This window comes from Pecten maximus, chromosome 6 (genome assembly GCF_902652985.1).
Source record: "Pecten maximus chromosome 6, xPecMax1.1, whole genome shotgun sequence".
NCBI classification, from domain to species: Eukaryota; Metazoa; Mollusca; class Bivalvia; order Pectinida; family Pectinidae; genus Pecten; species Pecten maximus.
This window is the reverse complement of record NC_047020.1, coordinates 42,196,101-42,214,592: the sequence shown is the minus strand read 5'-3', so window position 1 is coordinate 42,214,592 and position 18,492 is coordinate 42,196,101. Positions and strand designations below refer to the sequence as shown.

The following is an 18,492-nucleotide window of genomic DNA, read 5'->3' as shown; positions in this document are numbered from 1 at the left end:
ATATTATGAAGTTTGTCTAAACGTTTGACAACATACATAACATGACGTTTGTCTCTAAACGTTTGACAACATACATAACATGAAGTTTGTCTAAACGTTTGACAACATATATAACATGAAGTTTGTGTAAACGTTTGACAACATACACAACATGACGTTTGTCTCTAAACGTTTGACAACATATATAACATGAAGTTTGTCTAAACGTTTGGACAACATACATAACATGACGTTTGTCTCTAAACGTTTGGACAACATACATAACATGACGTTTGTCTCTAAACGTTTGACAACATACATAACATGACGTTTGTCTAAAAGGTTGACAACATATATAACATGAAGTTTGTGTAAACGTTTGACAACATACACAACATGACGTTTGTCTCTAAACGTTTGACAACATATATAACATGAAGTTTGTCTAAACGTTTGGACAACATACATAACATGACGTTTGTCTCTAAACGTTTGGACAACATACATAACATGAAGTTTGTCTAAACGTTTGGACAACATACATAACATGAAGTTTGTCTCTAAACGTTTGACAACATATATAACATGAAGTTTGTCTAAACGTTTGACAACATACATAACATGACGTTTGTTTCTAAACGTTTGACAACATATATAACATGAAGTTTGTCTCTAAACGTTTGGTCAACATACATAACATGACGTTTGTTTCTAAACGTTTGACAACATATATAACATGACGTTTGTCTAAACGTTTGACAACATATATAACATGACGTTTGTCTCTAAACGTTTGGACAACATACATAACACGAAGTTTGTCTCTAAACGTTTGGACAACATACATAACATGAAGTTTGTCTAAACGTTTGACAACATACATAGCATGACGTTTGTCTCTAAACGTTTGGACAACATACATAACATGAAGTTTGTCTCTAAACGTTTGGACAACATACATAACATTAAGTTTGTCTCTAAACGTTTGGACAACATACGTAACATGACGTTTGTCTCTAAACGTTTGACAACATACATAACATGAAGTTTGTCTAAACGTTTGACAACATACATAACATGAAGTTTGTCTAAACGGTTGACAACATATATAACATGAAGTTTGTCTAAACGTTTGGACAACATACATAACATGACGTTTGTCTCTAAACATTAGGACAACATACATAACATGACGTTTGTCTCTAAACGTTTGACAACATACATAACATGAAGTTTGTCTCTAAACGTTTGACAACATATATAACATGAAGTTTGTCTAAACGTTTGACAACATACATAACATGAAGTTTTTTCTAAACGTTTGACAACATACATAACATGAAGTTTGTCTCTAAACGTTTGACAACATATATAACATGAAGTTTGTCTAAACGTTTGACAACATACATAACATGAAGTTTTTCTAAACGTTTGACAACATACATAACCTGAAGTTTGTCTCTAAACGTTTGGACAACATACATAACATGAAGTTTGTCTAAACGTTTGACAACATACATAACATGAAGTTTGTCTAAACGTTTGGCAACATACATAACCTGAAGTTTGTCTCTAAATGTTTAGACGACATGCGCAATAAAGTATTTCTCTCTTATCCTTTGGACAACTTTTTGACATAGTGATATTTGTCTGTAGTTACTAACATAAGTGTTCTCTAAAAAGTTAACAATACATTTGTAAAGTCTCTATATTTACTTACGTGACAGCAATCATATTTTTTTCTGAGAGACCATTATCTTGGAACACTTAACGACACACACCACCTGCTTAGTGCTTGTGATAAACAAATTGGTCATAGACTTATTTCGTTATTTATAATTTACAAAGAAAACTTGATAAAATATACTTATATCTCTCTTCCTATGCCAGCTTGTGATTGTATGGCTTTGGATATCGAACAATTTCGTCCTTTTACTACGTCAAAATGCAGTGTAGATTCTATCTAAATATCAATTAATGTACGACCCGTGTTTGTTTCGATTCAGATATCAGTTAATGAATGTATGACGCGTGGCTGTTTATACCCAGATATCAATTACTGTAAGACACGTGAATATTTTTATCCATATATCAATGAATTTAGACCAATATATGTTTCTATCCAAATATCAATTACTTACGACCCGTGGGCGTTTCTATCCAGATATCCATGAATGTACGATCCGTGAATGTTTCTATTCAGATATCATGCAGTTGATGTACGACCCGTGGACGTTTCTATCCAAATATCAATTAATTTCGACCCGTGGATGTTTCTATTCAGATATCAATTAATTACGACCCGTGCATGTTTCTATTCAGATATCAACCGATGTACGACCCATGGGTATTTATATTCAGATATCAATAATTGTACGACCCGTGGATGTTTTCTATCCAGATATAAATGAATGTACGATCCGTGGATGTTTCTATCCAGATACCATGACCCTGATCATTGGTCAGTTGACCCCTTGTTTGTAGTAATATTTAAGGAGTACTGACAAGACTGGACGTTGGTGTTTCGGATGTCGTATGTACTGATCATCACGTTCTAATAGTGCCATTTCAATATTTCACTCTGCCGAACTCATTTCAGTGAAAACCTCGATATTTTCAGTATTATGTTCCGAATCACCCCAGCTGACGTAGAAAATTTCGAAGAAATCGGCCACAATTAAATTCATGATATCAATATAGGCCCGGGGTGCAGACGACTTTTAAGTCTAATCTTTATTTTTCTCGCTCCATTCCGTTTTTTAATGACGAATCTTTTAATTCATTTCCCATGCGCTGGTGATTTTTAGTTTTATTCACGTTTGTCTATTATGTTTTTTTTGCGCAAGCCTTATCACCACGTGTAAACAACGATAATTACATACACTGGGTTTAGTTACAACGCAGGTGTAAACATTTAGTTTTCTAATAGTACAATAATAATGATAATACAATATTTAAATGCAGTACATAAGGTACGTGGACAAATATTAATTTTCACGAGAATCCATTTTTGAATGATATTTACTAATTGGTTGTGTTTAGCGAAAATATGAAAGTGCGTGACGTGATTTTTATTATCGCTAAATGCGGCGTCATGACAGGTCAAATTTACGTATAACTGAATTTATATATTAATCTATTAAAATTAATATATTAAAATACAGCAATAACACGGAAATCGACAACTAAACCACGCACGCATATTAAACAAATCATAAAGAGGAGGTTTGTTACAAAATGTATTGAAGAGTAGTAATGATATAAACTGTCACTTGAAGATGATCAACAGAACAGCATATGTCAATAGAAGTATAACTGCACAGATATTTAAGAACAGGTTGGTTCTTCTGTTGATGTGCAGTGTTTGTCTTGTTAACTGACTGATGTCCTCACTGACAGATGTTAACCGTAACATCATTAGTCTCCGAGATATCCATGTTCTCCACATCACATAATTTCGAAGAACACTCTGTTTCTGGTAAAGCTGTAAATTAACACATAAACATTTAGAATTGTTTCCAGACTATTTAGATTTGCCTTTTTTTTAAAGAATATATTACTATTGCATACCATACGACGACGACAACCACCACCACCTAATTCAGATGCTTGAATTTGTGGGCTATGCTATCTCTTTATGATGCGGATATGTTTTAAATTAGATTGGTAATATCAAAGTAAGATTTGGTTTGTTTTGGTTTGTTTTTGTTTAACGTCCTATTAACAACCAGGGTCATTTAAGGACGTGTCAGGTTTGGAGGTGGAGGAAAGCCGGAGTACCCGGAGAAAAACCACCGGCCTACGGTCAGTACCTGGCAACTGCCCCACGTAGGTTTCGAACTCGGTGGAAGGCTAGCGTTAAAGTGTCGGGACACCTTAACCACTCGGCCACCGCGGCCCCCATCAAAGTAAGAAACAAAGATAATATATTATATATTGCATTCTGTACAAACCATCAATGGAGGATCTGCAATAGAATGAATGTATTGGTACAACTTTCATACTTTAGATTGTCAACAGTTCATGTTCAGACTATATCGTTATATGCTTACCTATCTCGAATATCTTACTCATACGACATGTTTCTTTGTATTTGAATTGATTATTGGTATTGATTGTTTTTTCTATTAATGTGGTGGCATTTTCTTTCACGCTGTGGCAGTTATAAGGACGATATAGTCTTAAAGTTGATATTACACCATAATTATTATTCAAGCGTGACGACATTAGAAATAACGTTAAACGTCGCGGAAACATTTTCGTCATGGTACAAAGACCTTTGGAATGCACTAAATGGAAAATTAAAAGGTTTAACAGATGCATATGGTGTATTTAGAATAATTGCAAAATAGTGCTATATCGCTCACGATTCGCACTTAAAATATTTTACATCAAATAAATGTGAAATACATTCAAAGTAAAATGACTAATAATGAATGATATATTGACTTGCCTTGTGGTAACTCATTAGTAATGAAAACCATATCGTGTGATGATTGTGTCGTTTCTTTTTTCAAATGAAGTAATTTGGCTGTCCAAATGGTTAATCCTTTAATCTGAAAATTGGCAGAAACGAGGCATTAGTCTCTATGGAGTGTTTTCAATTATTATCTTGAAATATAAGTTACTTATGCCTCTGTTCATCAACGAATTGAAACACATACACACATACAATATATTGGCACCTTTTGAAACAAACTGTAAGTTCGGTTCAGTAGAGCCGAACTGAATTTAATTTCATCATAGGCTGTGTGTGTCATCATCCTAGGATGTGTCAGTGATACCAAGGGCAAGAAATGATCATATAGGGTGAAGCAAAACTTAGGCGAATAGAAATGTCAAAATCTAAAATGTCAAACTAAAAATGTTTTTTTTTTTTTAAAAAATTAAATAAAAAAATGCACAAAGAGAACGTCAGAAGAAAACAAACTAATTTACCTGTTCTTTTCGGGGCCGTTCCGTGCACAAACTGATGATTGTCGTAACTATTGCTGTTTCAAACAACAACAAAGCCGCAAAATATGTGTGGTGAACGTTAGCGATGATACTTGGTCTGGTGTCGACCTCTCCACATCTTGGTGACGTATACACACAATCAAGGATTATCTTTACTGCACCGATAACAAGGCCAAGCATTAATCCCCAAAACGCGCCCTGTGGGTGAACAGAGAATAAGAAGAAATGCGTAATTTTTCTATTGATAAAAACAATACAATTGAAGTCAAAATAATGGAATTTACCCAAAGAGTTAACAGGTATAAACTGTTAATTGTTTTTAAAAAATTTAGTCGCGAAAAAGAGAAAATATGGGAGATGAAAATGTAGCCCATTTGCTTAAAAAATGTGAGAAGATAATATTAAAAAAGTTCAATCTTCACCATGTACATGGTCTACTTGGTTGGGAAGAGTACATATTTCGAAATGTTGTTGATAAATTTGGTATCGTTGTTGATTTTTACTTGTTAGATTTATTATTTGAAGGAGTTGTTCCGCTTTGTTGTGTTTTTTTGACAAGGTTGTGTACCTACATGTCTTAGTCGAGTAACGCGTATATTTGGCGCAACCTAGAGTTATACGTTTTCTCGCTATTAGTATTGATATATAGATGTCCATTTAGTCATTCTGGTACGATATCGCCTGTCTAGAGAACGGTGCCTTAGTTAAGATTCATAATATAATTAATCATATTGATATTTCAGGTATATGAAAATATTTTACACCTGGATGTAGAAATTAACCACAGTTTAGTCGGGGTATAGACTTACTAACCATACACTCATATCGCCGGCGGGATTCCCCTTGTCGGTGTATGGAGTTATCATCTATATAGAGCAATTGTTAAGATACATGTAATTTAAATAAAAAACAGATTTCTCTGTCTTTGTTGATGCGGAATAAAATGACAGCGAGATTGTCTCGGTAATATGTATCAATTCAGTATCAAGTTTCGTTTCACGTTTCTTTATCATCACATTTTGTATCTTTCAGAAATTACCAGAGTACGTTACACAGCACACAGAACGTAAACATAATGTTATAAGTTTGTCTTACCTGTTCATTAATTCTAGGTACAAATACAGCCAGTAGAAATACGGCACAAAACGGTGGCACAAGGTATCCGTTTATAGCCTGTATGTACATAAATAACTGTCCTTGTTGGGCCGTCTCCATCACCGGTATCCAAGCAATACTTATAGCAACTAATATGACAACGAATATTCTGAAATACCAAAAAGTGAAATATATAATCAAGCGAAATAAGACAAATGAATGAAAATATATAAGAAATTGAAAAAAAAGTTCGATGTTGATTTTTTTAAATCAATTATTTTATTGCTTTTATTTTTTTCAATAAATATTTTCTTCAATATATATTACGTCTTCATGTAACATCGTCTTCAAATTGTGACATTTTAACACATGATACATGTCCCTTTAACCGTAAAGCATGGACTATGATATTTTTGTGATAATGCTGCGTTATCTATAAAAGTAAATTCTCACTTTCCTGTGATTAGTAGTTCTCTTTCAGTAGCTTTTGGTCTGATTTTCTTCCATATGTCTAACGTAAAAATTACTGCTGAACTGTTAAAAACTGAAGTCAAGGAACTCATGAGAGCAGAAATCATCACCGACATCATCACGCCACGCATGCCTACAAAATCGAATAGCACTTGTGATTGATTCTGTAAACTGAATACCAAGTTACATGTGGATACTTTGATGACAAGCGTTCGAAAAGGGTAAGCGTTTTTTTTTTAAATCCCCTTTCTTTCGACTAACCCTAGCATATTAAATTCATTGACAAAATTTAGGTGTATACATTTGGTCTCTAGGATAAGTCTTGAAATTGAGGGAGATAATATGTGTTAAATTCAGCAACATAAGAAATCAGAAAGACAAGAAATCATGTTATACAAAAGGACGTCTTATTTATCATTGCGCTACGACCGGTTTATCTTGAGAAATTTTATCAGCATGATCATAGGTACTTTGTAACAGAAAGTCAAGGCATCAAGTTCTACACTTTCTAAAAGTACAAATATAAATAAATACTAGTAATAGTTTTATAGAAAATGGCAGAAACAACAAAACCTACCAGTAGGAGCCAGATTAAGAATCAATAGCGGGTAGGCTAAATTTGAACATCCAGCAGGGTTGTTGCAGACCTTCACACACATCTCTGCGTTCTGACAGACTAATGATTCTATTAATGTAAAAACATCAACAATATGTTGCCTTATTCATTATAGACAACATATAAACTGGTTGTGTTTTCACGGCATAGGGATTTATCTTTTGTACTAGCTACTGTAATGAATCTGTCATAGTTTTTCAGTGTGTTTTAGTGTTGTTTTTTTGTGTGTTCTTTCTGATTTTCAAATATCATCCGAAAAAGCCGAAACAAGAAACCGCTTTATCTTGCATTTTTGCCCTGATCGATTTCACACTCATGGTACAACGCCTACAATGTAGCCTTGTGTATTTGAATATCTACTGACAGGAGTAAGCATACATTGTTTGCTTTAACGCTATTATCAGAAAAAAACTAGCAAAGATAGGTCACCATCAATATTATGTAACATGTTTTGGTATAAAAAAAAACCCAATATTCCTTGATTGACGGATCGGGTACCATACTTTAACATACACAAATTGATAAAATCGCTGTCTTAAGAGATGATAAATATATATATATTATTGTAACACACACCCGGATATAGAACTCTGCTTATCATCCCTGGGAAGATAATCAAGAACAATGGTAAAAACTTCAGGAACCCAGCGAGGACAGTGCCGCCTCTAGCGTGAGAAATATTTTTGGCAGCAAGCACTCGCTGTACGATTATCTGAAAGGAAGACGACATCACTATACAAATTATATGATCTACGATGTTCACAAGAAAACATATGTCCAGTTTTTAGCGAAATGATTATCAAGGTGAATAAATGAGTTTAATAGATATCCTACATTATTTTGTTTGTACTGTCAGAAGTCAGAAGTCAGAATCATGATCAAGGAGATATTAACGGTTGTTGTCCGCCAAATCATTATTACGATAAAAACTACCTACCGAATTTCAACATACAAAAATTGCATTCCTCGAAGCGTTTATATATTCAGGGCATTGCTTTAGTTTATACATCATAAAGTCATATAAATTAAAACCGACGAAGTTGTTTTGAGGAAATATATCGGGGATACTATGTGTTAAGAATTTACCACATGTTTGTGACATGCATATGCTATCAAATGATTCCACTACCAGGATATGTATACAATTCCTTCGGATTTGCCCAAATTCAAAAGGTCAGAGGTGTAAGATAGATAAAGTTAGAGCAAGCAGACACAAATCGTCAAGCTTTCGAAACGACGTCAAGATGACTTCTGAAAAATGTTAGATATGGAAATATTAATATGTTTTATATCTGTGTCTGGTTGCTGGTGTTAATTTTTGATGACAATGCTGATAATGTGCCCTCAACATTATAAAAAAAAAAGAAAAACGAAAAAAACCAACAACAACAACCCCAGTTTAATTCGTAATTTGCGATATGCTAGTGCAGTTTATATGCAAATCATCCAACTTAATAAAAGCTGTTTACGTTTACGTTTATACGGTTTATAAGATATCTAGTCACACCTGATCCACGCACGAATTCGGTACCGACACCCTATATAACCATACCTGGTCCCCGCACCAGTAAAGAACTGACACCAACGTCGATCTTAACAGGACTCCTGGCCAGGGTAGGTCAGAGTTCACGGGGTCACGGATTAAGTGAAATGCATCAGCACGTGGAAGTCCGCAACGAGCGTAAGAGCTGTTACCAAATACTAGGTCACTGCTTCCATTAAGTAATCTGTAGCTGTCCGGAATTGCTTCGAAGTACTTGTACATTAATCCACCGAGACCACCAACTTTCACAAAAGCTGCAAAATGGACATTCGTTGTTTTTGTATTGATCTTAACAATATTAAGCTTATATCTGTAGCTGAGATGAAATTTGTAGTTTTTAAGTCTTTCCGTCAAGCCGTGCCGACAGTCCCGTGATTGCATCGTGCTCGTGTAAAAAGCTTGTTAGCGTATTGTATTCCCTATTGAGATGTAGCTTATAGGGGTGTTGCGTTTTGTTGTTCGTGGGTATGTCGTTACGTCAGTATTCGAACATTAGCAACAATTAGATGAATGTCTTATATTTCTCAGTCAATTTAACAAACATTACCAATTAGTGACAAACCAACCTTATAAGCAAGCTTCTGACTGAAAAATCAATATTAATTACATATATACTAAATAATTTTCTCATTTTTCATTTAAAGTAAAATATAGTGTTCATGAAAAATACAACGGCCTTTCATTTATAGATAAATGATAATTTATCGTATGTAATATGTTTGGAACTCTATATTGGGGTTATGCAACTGTAATATATAATAATTATATACTTTTTGTTTTAATTATTTTCCTTATGCTTACCTATGATGGATAATGCTAGAGATCCTGTCAGCATTATGAATGTTTGAAGGGTATCAGTAAAGATGACTGCTGCCAATCCACCTGTTCTCGGAAATGTCCAAACGGTAACATGATAGACTTAACATTTAAGAACATTTGATAACTTATCCTTTTATTCAGTTCACTTTGAAATTGTGACTCTATACCGCAGGAATTCGTATACATTTATTTTTGTTCTTGAACATTAAGAAGTAAATAACATAAGATATTCATCATTTTTATTATTAAAAAAAAATTATGTTATAAGAAAAAGATTTTTTCTTCACTTGTAATTCTTTTTGGATGTATCAAATGTTTGAATATATTTGATATAAAGATGGTTCTTATTTTCATTATTTCCACTTTTAAGTACTTACCTACTATGGTAAACACTGCTGTTATTCCAAGAAGGAATATTATAGACAGGTAGGTATTCCATCCCAATGCCAGTTTTACAAACAGAGCACCTGCGTAGATGTCTACCTACACAGATATAATCATATGCTTAGCTTGAAATGTATTTCTGTCGATCAACTGTATAGCTGGAAAATATAAATGATTCTGTCTGGGTATTAACTACGATTGCATTGTTTAAACGGTGTCATTTTGTTACCTGCTCAGTGATTACTTATACATGTTGAAAATAAAGGCGTCACTTTTAATGCACAAAATATTGATTCAAATGTATATTGCTGTCAATTTCGATTAAAAGGAATTAATATCATGTGTGCCTTTTGCGCAACCTTTTGCAAACTAAAGCCTTGGTAAACTGTACAATTTGGAAGTATTGCAATGGAACGAATCCTTAAAGTTACAAATTATTGCAATTTAAACGATCCACAAAACAAAAGTGCATATCATTGAACTTCATGTTAGAGTATGTTTATCATAACACTAATACTATCCTAAAAAATGTTGACCTTACTGAAATTTTCGAGACTATATTCAGGATCGTAGCCAAACAGCTCATGTACAGCCGTAGTCGACTTCCTCCAAAGCGTTTGTAGAGATACTCCGGAACTGTGTAAAGCTGAATATATACCGGCGTATTAATATGAAATAACAACAAATGACCTATATTTTGACCTCGTGTATACAAAAAAGAATTATGTAATATATATGTAGATGACATTATTGAAATAAAGACAGTTTTTCCTTTAATCTAAAACAACAAAACAGCAATTGACAAATGATATTTAGCTACAATAGGTATTATCCTACACCAAAAATACCTGTGGTATAGATCAGGTGAAAAATAAACAAATTGCAGATTTAAAACTATTGTTAAAGTCACATGCTATTTTGAATAATGTATTTAGTTTCAAAATGTATTAATAATTATTTATTTTTCTATCACTAATAAAATTACGTAAGCTTATAATAAATAAAGAGCTATATCCTTAGCAGGTAGGATTCCATATTTCAAAGTGGAAGTACTGCGTTAGTCTTGTCTAGGCTTTCGTTTCAACTACACTTTAGGAATGCCACTGAATTATCTTACAAAACATAACTTTCAATCTTGCACCGAAGTCATAGAATCTTAAATAACATGGAAAGTGCATGGAAGATTTAGGCCTCGATGAATTATTTCTCTCATCAGAGAAAACTTATCAGTTTTGTGTAGAAGTAGAAGTAGCATCACACATACCCCGGAACTTAGGTACACCGGAAGGAACACCCAGCCAAGCAAAATCAAACAGATAGCAGCCTATGAAAGAAAATACGAGAGGAAAATAATTATACGATTTAACGGGAATTGTTTTATTGGTAATCCATTTCTAAGGTAGAGCAGATACGACTGTTTTCAATACTTGCACTAGAGCTGCTTGTTTTCAGCTTAATAATGTTAATCAATTTATCAATTTTTGTGTGGATTTCCTAAAGGTTTTAAGCAAATAAATCATTTTTGTGTTTTTTTTTTTTTTAAACGGAATATACATTTTTGCTTGATTTACCTGATATTTACAGTATATATAAAAAAAAATTGTGAGTATTTTAAAACGGAATATATAATTTTCATGATCTAAAGTTTACAGCATAAAGGATGTTTTACAAACCAAAAATGTTTTTATTGATGATATGTTCACAGTATATGTTTTTGAAATTATTATTAGATAACAATCACAAAAAAAACAGTAAATAAAGAACACGATTGGAGAAATAAAAATAACAATATGATTAGTATAATAGTAATCTACAAACCTATATTATCACATTACACTTAAACTAATACTTATGTATTGTGCATTGATAGTAATAAAATAGACTTACTCCCCATTCGAACGCTACAACACCAATGCCTGATGCCGCACCGCTACCTGCTAGACCAATGAAATGCTCGCTCCCTATGTTACTTGAAAACAATGACGCCCCGATCTAGATATCAAAAATAAAGCTGTAGCTCTAAGAACCAATGAAATGAGAAGGATGTGTAAGCAAATATATATTTATGAAAAAAAAAAAAAAAAAAAAAATAAAAGTGCAAGGTTAAAAAAACTAAATTTGATTTTGATAGAGTTTATTCCACGTTCTCAAAATAAGAGTCGAGGTAGTGACAAAACAGCTTCCCCATGTCACGTCCTTGAACTTATACACAGATAATTGTCAACAAAAAACGTCAGATCTATATCCTCAGTACATTGCTTAAAGTATCAAAAATAATTCATAGTTCATTCTATCAATTATAATTCTGAATGTTGTTATTAATCACATGATTTATCATTGCCATATCTATCAAATATATATTTTAAAGTCTCTGGACACATCTTCAGACCAACGTGTGTACACATTTTTATTGTCCATGACAAGTATTGTTGGTATTATCACTTATCACAATTGTATATATCTTACCGGCAACCATGTCATCGATGTCCCAGCCAAGAAATAGCCTTTAATTGTGTTTCTTTCTTTTTTATATGTTGACTAGAAAAAAAAAGGAAAATAATTCTGCAGTTTATATTGCGGTTTAAACATTTGTATTGCATTTTTCCTTCATCGATTTGGTAGATAGTGTACACTTTATAATCATAATTTTTTCGACAGTGTACAAGGATGTACACGTCTTAATTAAAACAAATCTGCAAGGAACATTCAGCCTTTTATATCAGCGGAAAGGTAGCCCGTGACGGAGCTTGAGAGACACTCTTGAATACCCTAGTTCGTTCCGGATTGGTTGACAAAATAACCCGCATCATTTAGTGAGATTATTTTAGTTTAGTCGTTTTCACAATCTATGAAAAGATCGCAGATTCAATCTATTCCTTTTAATACAGCTTACTTCAGATCCATACTCAGAATTTATTTTTTTAAAGTTTGCTACAAAACATTTGATATTACTTAGAATAATCATTGCATCGTCTTTTGAAGCTGAAACCCTGGCACGTACAATTATATAGCTAAGCATGTCGACAAAATATCTTTTTTAAAATCTATTTTTGTCTAAATTCACTTTGTTTAATGTTTACTTAATTTGGACTAATGCGTGCTTATAAATCTATCAAATGTTTATCTAAACGACCATTCAAGTTACATTTAATGGTTTTTACATGACGATCAGTCGTTAATCTGATGTTAAAGGGGATGCATAGATTATAAGATTGTCCTTTAACAAAGGTAGAAACAGCTGTCAGCATATATTTCATGGAATCTGAGACAGGATCACAGGATACACTGATGTAATAACTGTCGACATGAAATATTTTAATTGAAACACTGAAAAAAAAAACACCCAAAACAAAAAAACACACGACTGCCGATTCATTTTGTCAATACAAATTTGTGTTGTCATTAACTGTTTAGGATTTATTGTTTGGAATGAATTCAAGATTGACTCACCATGCTTAATACATATTTTGAAGCAACAGCTGTGTACAGTAAGTTATCCTTCTTCTATCAGGAAGTCAAAAATGCGAAATTAAGGAAAGGTGATCAAACTTATTTTGAAATATTTTTCCATCGTTTGTACTCTTTCAAACTATATATACTTCATACATATGAATGTAATCGAGTTTCATGCTAATTGTAAAATGTAGACTTATATATATTATTGCACTTTAACATACATTTATTTTGTACTTTAACAAGTGAATCAGGTCCTTATACATGTACGTGGAGTTATAATGTGCTGTATAATTTCACTACTTTTAATATGTAATGAAATGTCTTCGAAAACAGGCATGGTGCCAGGAACTATACATAATATGTCATAATAAGAAAAAAAATAGACGTGTGTATGTAGCATTCAATGCACAATCTAAAATAGCGGTTTCTGATTGGCTATTCATCATTTACAAGTTTTGCCCTATAATAACGTTTCCTTTACTTGAATATATTACAACAACAACAACGCATAATATTTTACAAAAAAAAAAAGAAAAAAAAAGCAAATATGTTACAAAGTAACAAAGACCCCAGTGATTGTAATGATAAATAATATAGAATATGTTGCAACAAACTCTGCAAACTATTTTACAACAAAGGCCACAAAATTTGTAACAACAGAGCCCGCAGAATGTTACTTTTCTGATACAAAGATTTTTTTATTTTTTTTTTCAAAATATTTTATTAACAATACATATAAAATACATACAAATATTTATGCATGCAAATACAGCATTGTTAAAAGAATCAGACAACAGGCTAAGCCTATATTAGTCTTCTTCCAAAAAGAAAAGATGCAAAGAAATCTACTGACATACTTACCCATATCATTACGATAGTTAGTAGAACAAAGTAAACCACTAAAGTAACAATATCCACAGTATTTGTAAGTCCAGTCATGTCTTCTAGACGTTAATTCAACCGCTTTCCTACTGCTATACTTTCAAGATAGTGTTTTGTTAGTGTGAGCTGTGTAGTGCTTTTCCCTTGACCTTCAAGTGTTATACATGATAACCTGTCTATGAATACTTTACATGACAAGCATACACCTTCCCCATTGGTTGTATACAGACCTGACAAAGCAACGCACGAATTGTATTAATCGTTAGAGTTATAGAGGTGTAGGGAGGTATGGTCCACAAGGTATAGGGAGGTATGGTATACAAGGCCTCTGAAGGTATGGCCCACAAGGCCTAGGGAGTTATGTTCAACAATACCATGGGAGGTGTGGTCCAAAAGGCCCGGGGAGGTATGGTCCACAATGCCCTGGGAGGTGGGGTCCACAAGTTGTTGGGAGGTATGGTTCACAAGGTGAAGAGAGGTTTGATCCACACGGCCTTTGGGGGTATGGTCCACGAGGCCTAAGGATATATTGTTAACAAGGTCTAGGGAGGTATGGTTCACAAGGCCTAAGAAGATATGATCCACAAAGCTCATGGACATTAATGATTAACAAACAATAATATCACAGATTATACTTCAAAGCAAATTAAATCTTAGAGTGACAGATAGCTTTCCATTGTTATTATTTCGCGTTTGATATCATACACAAAAAGAAGTAATGAGTCTGCATGTGCCATTCAGACAACGACTTGCAGCCTTTTTACCACAAAAAACCACATATTAAGAAATCTGAATTGGATTCGTCACCTTTTCCCAAAATAAAGAAGGATGGACGTTGCTAATTTTAAGCGCTTTTTTTTTATTAACCTGTCTGTTGATGAACTGTTTATCCGAAAAGAAATTAAGATCAACACAATATGTTTTTCCTGAGAAAATGCCTCAATATTACTTATTTAAGAAATAATTAACGATGAATCGTGTATTGTTGCAGGATATACGAGGACGAGAATATTTTGCAATTAAATTAATAACGAAGGCCGCAGGCCTGAGCTATTAATTCAAATTGCAAAATATCCGAGTCCGAGTTGTATATCCTTCAACAATACACGAGTCAAAGTTGATTATTTCTATTCTACCATGTACTGTTTAGTTCTGATATCTACCTCTTTCTAATAGAAAAACGGCAAAGAAACCCCGGGAAAACCTTGTAATTTATTTCTTGAGTATTGCATTATTTTGTTGATAAAATATACATTTCTTTACAGGCACTACAGTACTACAATCAAGAACATCTATCATATGGTTTGATTTTGAAAATTTAAAAAAAGGGATGAAAAAAAAAAAAAAAAAAAAGCGGCCTTCGTAGGATTCGAATTCGCGTCGTGATAAAAAGCACACATTCCTTTTACTTTTAAGATTCATAATTCCCACCTTACCGACAGTCAGCAGATTTTTTGTCAGTCGTTGGAACAGCCGGAACATGGTCGCGTGTTTTTTTGGCAAACAAAATAGTACATGGAAATTTTTAAAAAATCTCATTTTGATGATCATTTTATTATCAACGTAATGCGAAAATGGCATATTTTTTATAACAAATAATGCAGACAAACTAATTAGTCGTTAACTTAATTATCCTGGATATTGTAGTTCCGGTTTGTGTTGTATTAATACGCTGATAAGTGTAGCGCGTGATGGATGACATTTAAACGTACATCAATGCCAGAGCTCTCAAACAGACTATATAGTGACAATGCCAGACAAATGTTAATATTTTCATATAATATATAGCCTTACACAAGTCCTCATGAGGTAACAATGTAGAGTACCAGGAAAACTGAAAGGCAAACCGTTTGACTTATTTAATAGGTTCTAAGTCCATTATTACGGTCTGAGGTATCAGCAAAACAGGCCTCAGTGAGCAGAAAAAGGCCAATACGCCATAGTAAACAGGACATTCCCGAGTGAGGCTTCAACGCCTGAGTGAACAGGACATTCTTGAGTGAGGCGTATACGCCTGAGTACACACGATAAGTCTGAACAAAGCTACAAAGTGCATGAGATAATCCTGAATGTTCGCTCTCTCCTGCACATTATTACATGTAACTAATATTTCAAATTAAACTGATTATGTAGATTTTACTAAAGTGAACAGTATTTGCTTCTTGTTAAGGCTTATATATTCATCGAATATAACTAATACATTTTACTGTTTAATTATCGGCGTTGTGTCCTTTCTATATTAAGAAAAAAAGAATGTATACAAAATCCTTCAGGTTCACACATTTCCTTGGTTTCTAGTGTCACGGAAAAAGACTCTAAAACAATGCTACGATGTAGATTTATTTCTTATTTTGCATACAGCGTGTACGTATTACTATCATAGAATTTAGATGTGTAATTGATTAGTGTGTATTTTAATAATCCTTTCATTTATGTTTGTAATATATCTTATACTACGTATCAATGAAATTCGTCCATGGTGTTGTATGTTTTCTGTATGAAAGAATATCAAATGTGTCAAAGTAGCATTGAGAAGGTTTTTGACTAATGCAGATTTTAAAGGACTGAATACGTATGTCACGCCTTAACAGTAAGTAGATACAGAATGACTACAATAAGCTTGGATACTAGGACGATAGTACGACAATAATATATAAATGAAGATATTATATGGCAATTTGAGGAAAACGCGTTGGCTTATGGTGATAACTGATACACCTAATGCACTGATACACCGAATACTTCCTTCTGTTACATCGACCGAGTGCAGAAAAGTGATAATCGCTCTCCTTTCAATATCATACAAAGTAGTCGTGTAATTATTTAATTTAATTTCAATGTTTAGCTATTGAAATTATAATTACGATCAAACAAATGTTTATCGGCAGCTGGTTCATATGTAATGGCTGAAGAGTTACATTAATGTAATTAATAGGTAAAATTAAAAAACAAAACAAAAACAAAAACAAAAACATAATAATTTTTGGGATAAAGTCTGAACATGGAGTCTCTACGAAGCAGTAGCTTTAACATAATAGCGATAACACAAAGACAAAATATAAGTAAAACAAATGTATACGGAGACCATTGTAAAATAATGTTTTTTTTTCCATTACGCAAAGCACAAAGGATACTTACCCAGATTCCTACTAAAACAACAGAGCCAAAGTAAACAACCATGATAAAAATATCCACAGGATCACTAAGTCCAGCCATGGTAAATTGTATAGATGTATTTTTTTCAATTTGTTGCAAACAATTGTCTTTAGATAGTTCTGTATGTTTATCGCACCTTCTCCAACAAAACTGAACGACGTCCCCTCGAATATAAGACTATCGAGCATATACACTATACATATAAAGTTCCTAATTGGATGACTGCAGGTGTGCTAAGCGTTCTGTCTATGAATGTTATGCATGGTTGACAGCATTAATTATGTGTTGTAAGGTATTGGGTGGAAATGAAGGCCAATGACATGACACAGGCCAAAAGATATCGGGTTAAGTCGGCTTTAAAGAGATAAAAAAAAAAAAAAAAAAAAACAACAACAAAAAACAATAAAACAAAACAAAAACAAAAAAACCCCAAGTTGTGTTCATGCTTAGAATTGTTTTTTTCATTGTTTGCTTATTGCTCATTAGTTGCGTTTCATTCCAAATATTTACAAGATACTGATTTTTTTTATAATAATAATACCGTATTTAATTGTATCTTTTAATGAAACAAACGTTTGGACACTTTCGTAAATTAACTTTCCTTACTTATCATATTGAATTAAGTCATCCCTAGTTTTGTTTTTAAGAAAGAGACCTAAGCCGGATTTAAACTAAATTGGTATGGTGAGTGTCGTTAAAGAAGCAAAGGACGCGTATTCTGTTTGAGCACATGGTCCTAATTTCTGTGTTTTTCTTTACACATCCACATATATGTCAATGCGCTGAGAAATCAGTTCTGCTTGACAAGTATTTGTGAATGTAAATTGACCTTTGGTGTACTAACTTGATATCCAACTCGCATTACTTTTCTGTACAAGCTTCTCCAAAGAATTCAATGTACTGACGACATGTTTATATATATAGTTATAGATAATTAAAAAATGACACATATTGTTTGGTATTGTAGCCATGTAAACTCCATTCGAGTATCTTCTACTGCCTTACTGGACCAAAAATACCAAACCAGACTATTTCCTATACTCTGTTCTATACTGTTGTGGTCTGGAATGTTCGGTGCTTCAGTTCCAAGTTATAATACTACGTACATACATGTATATATTTTATATTGTAGTGT

At 33.1% G+C, this 18,492-nt stretch overlaps 1 protein-coding gene across 1 annotated transcript; it reads right to left on the bottom strand.

Annotated features, from left to right (window-relative positions):
- Positions 1–3,824: 3,824 nt before the first annotated feature.
- On the bottom strand, positions 3,825–12,395 carry LOC117330189 (sodium/glucose cotransporter 4-like; the record flags this gene model as incomplete). Its single annotated transcript, XM_033888412.1, has 13 exons — positions 3,825–4,535; positions 4,918–5,133; positions 6,031–6,199; positions 6,484–6,634; positions 7,079–7,186; positions 7,694–7,829; positions 8,670–8,914; positions 9,462–9,542; positions 9,857–9,962; positions 10,405–10,509; positions 11,128–11,187; positions 11,751–11,855; positions 12,330–12,395. Coding segments are annotated over 13 exons (1,692 nt in total), but the record flags the coding sequence as incomplete, so codon positions are not given.
- Positions 12,396–18,492: the final 6,097 nt, after the last annotated feature.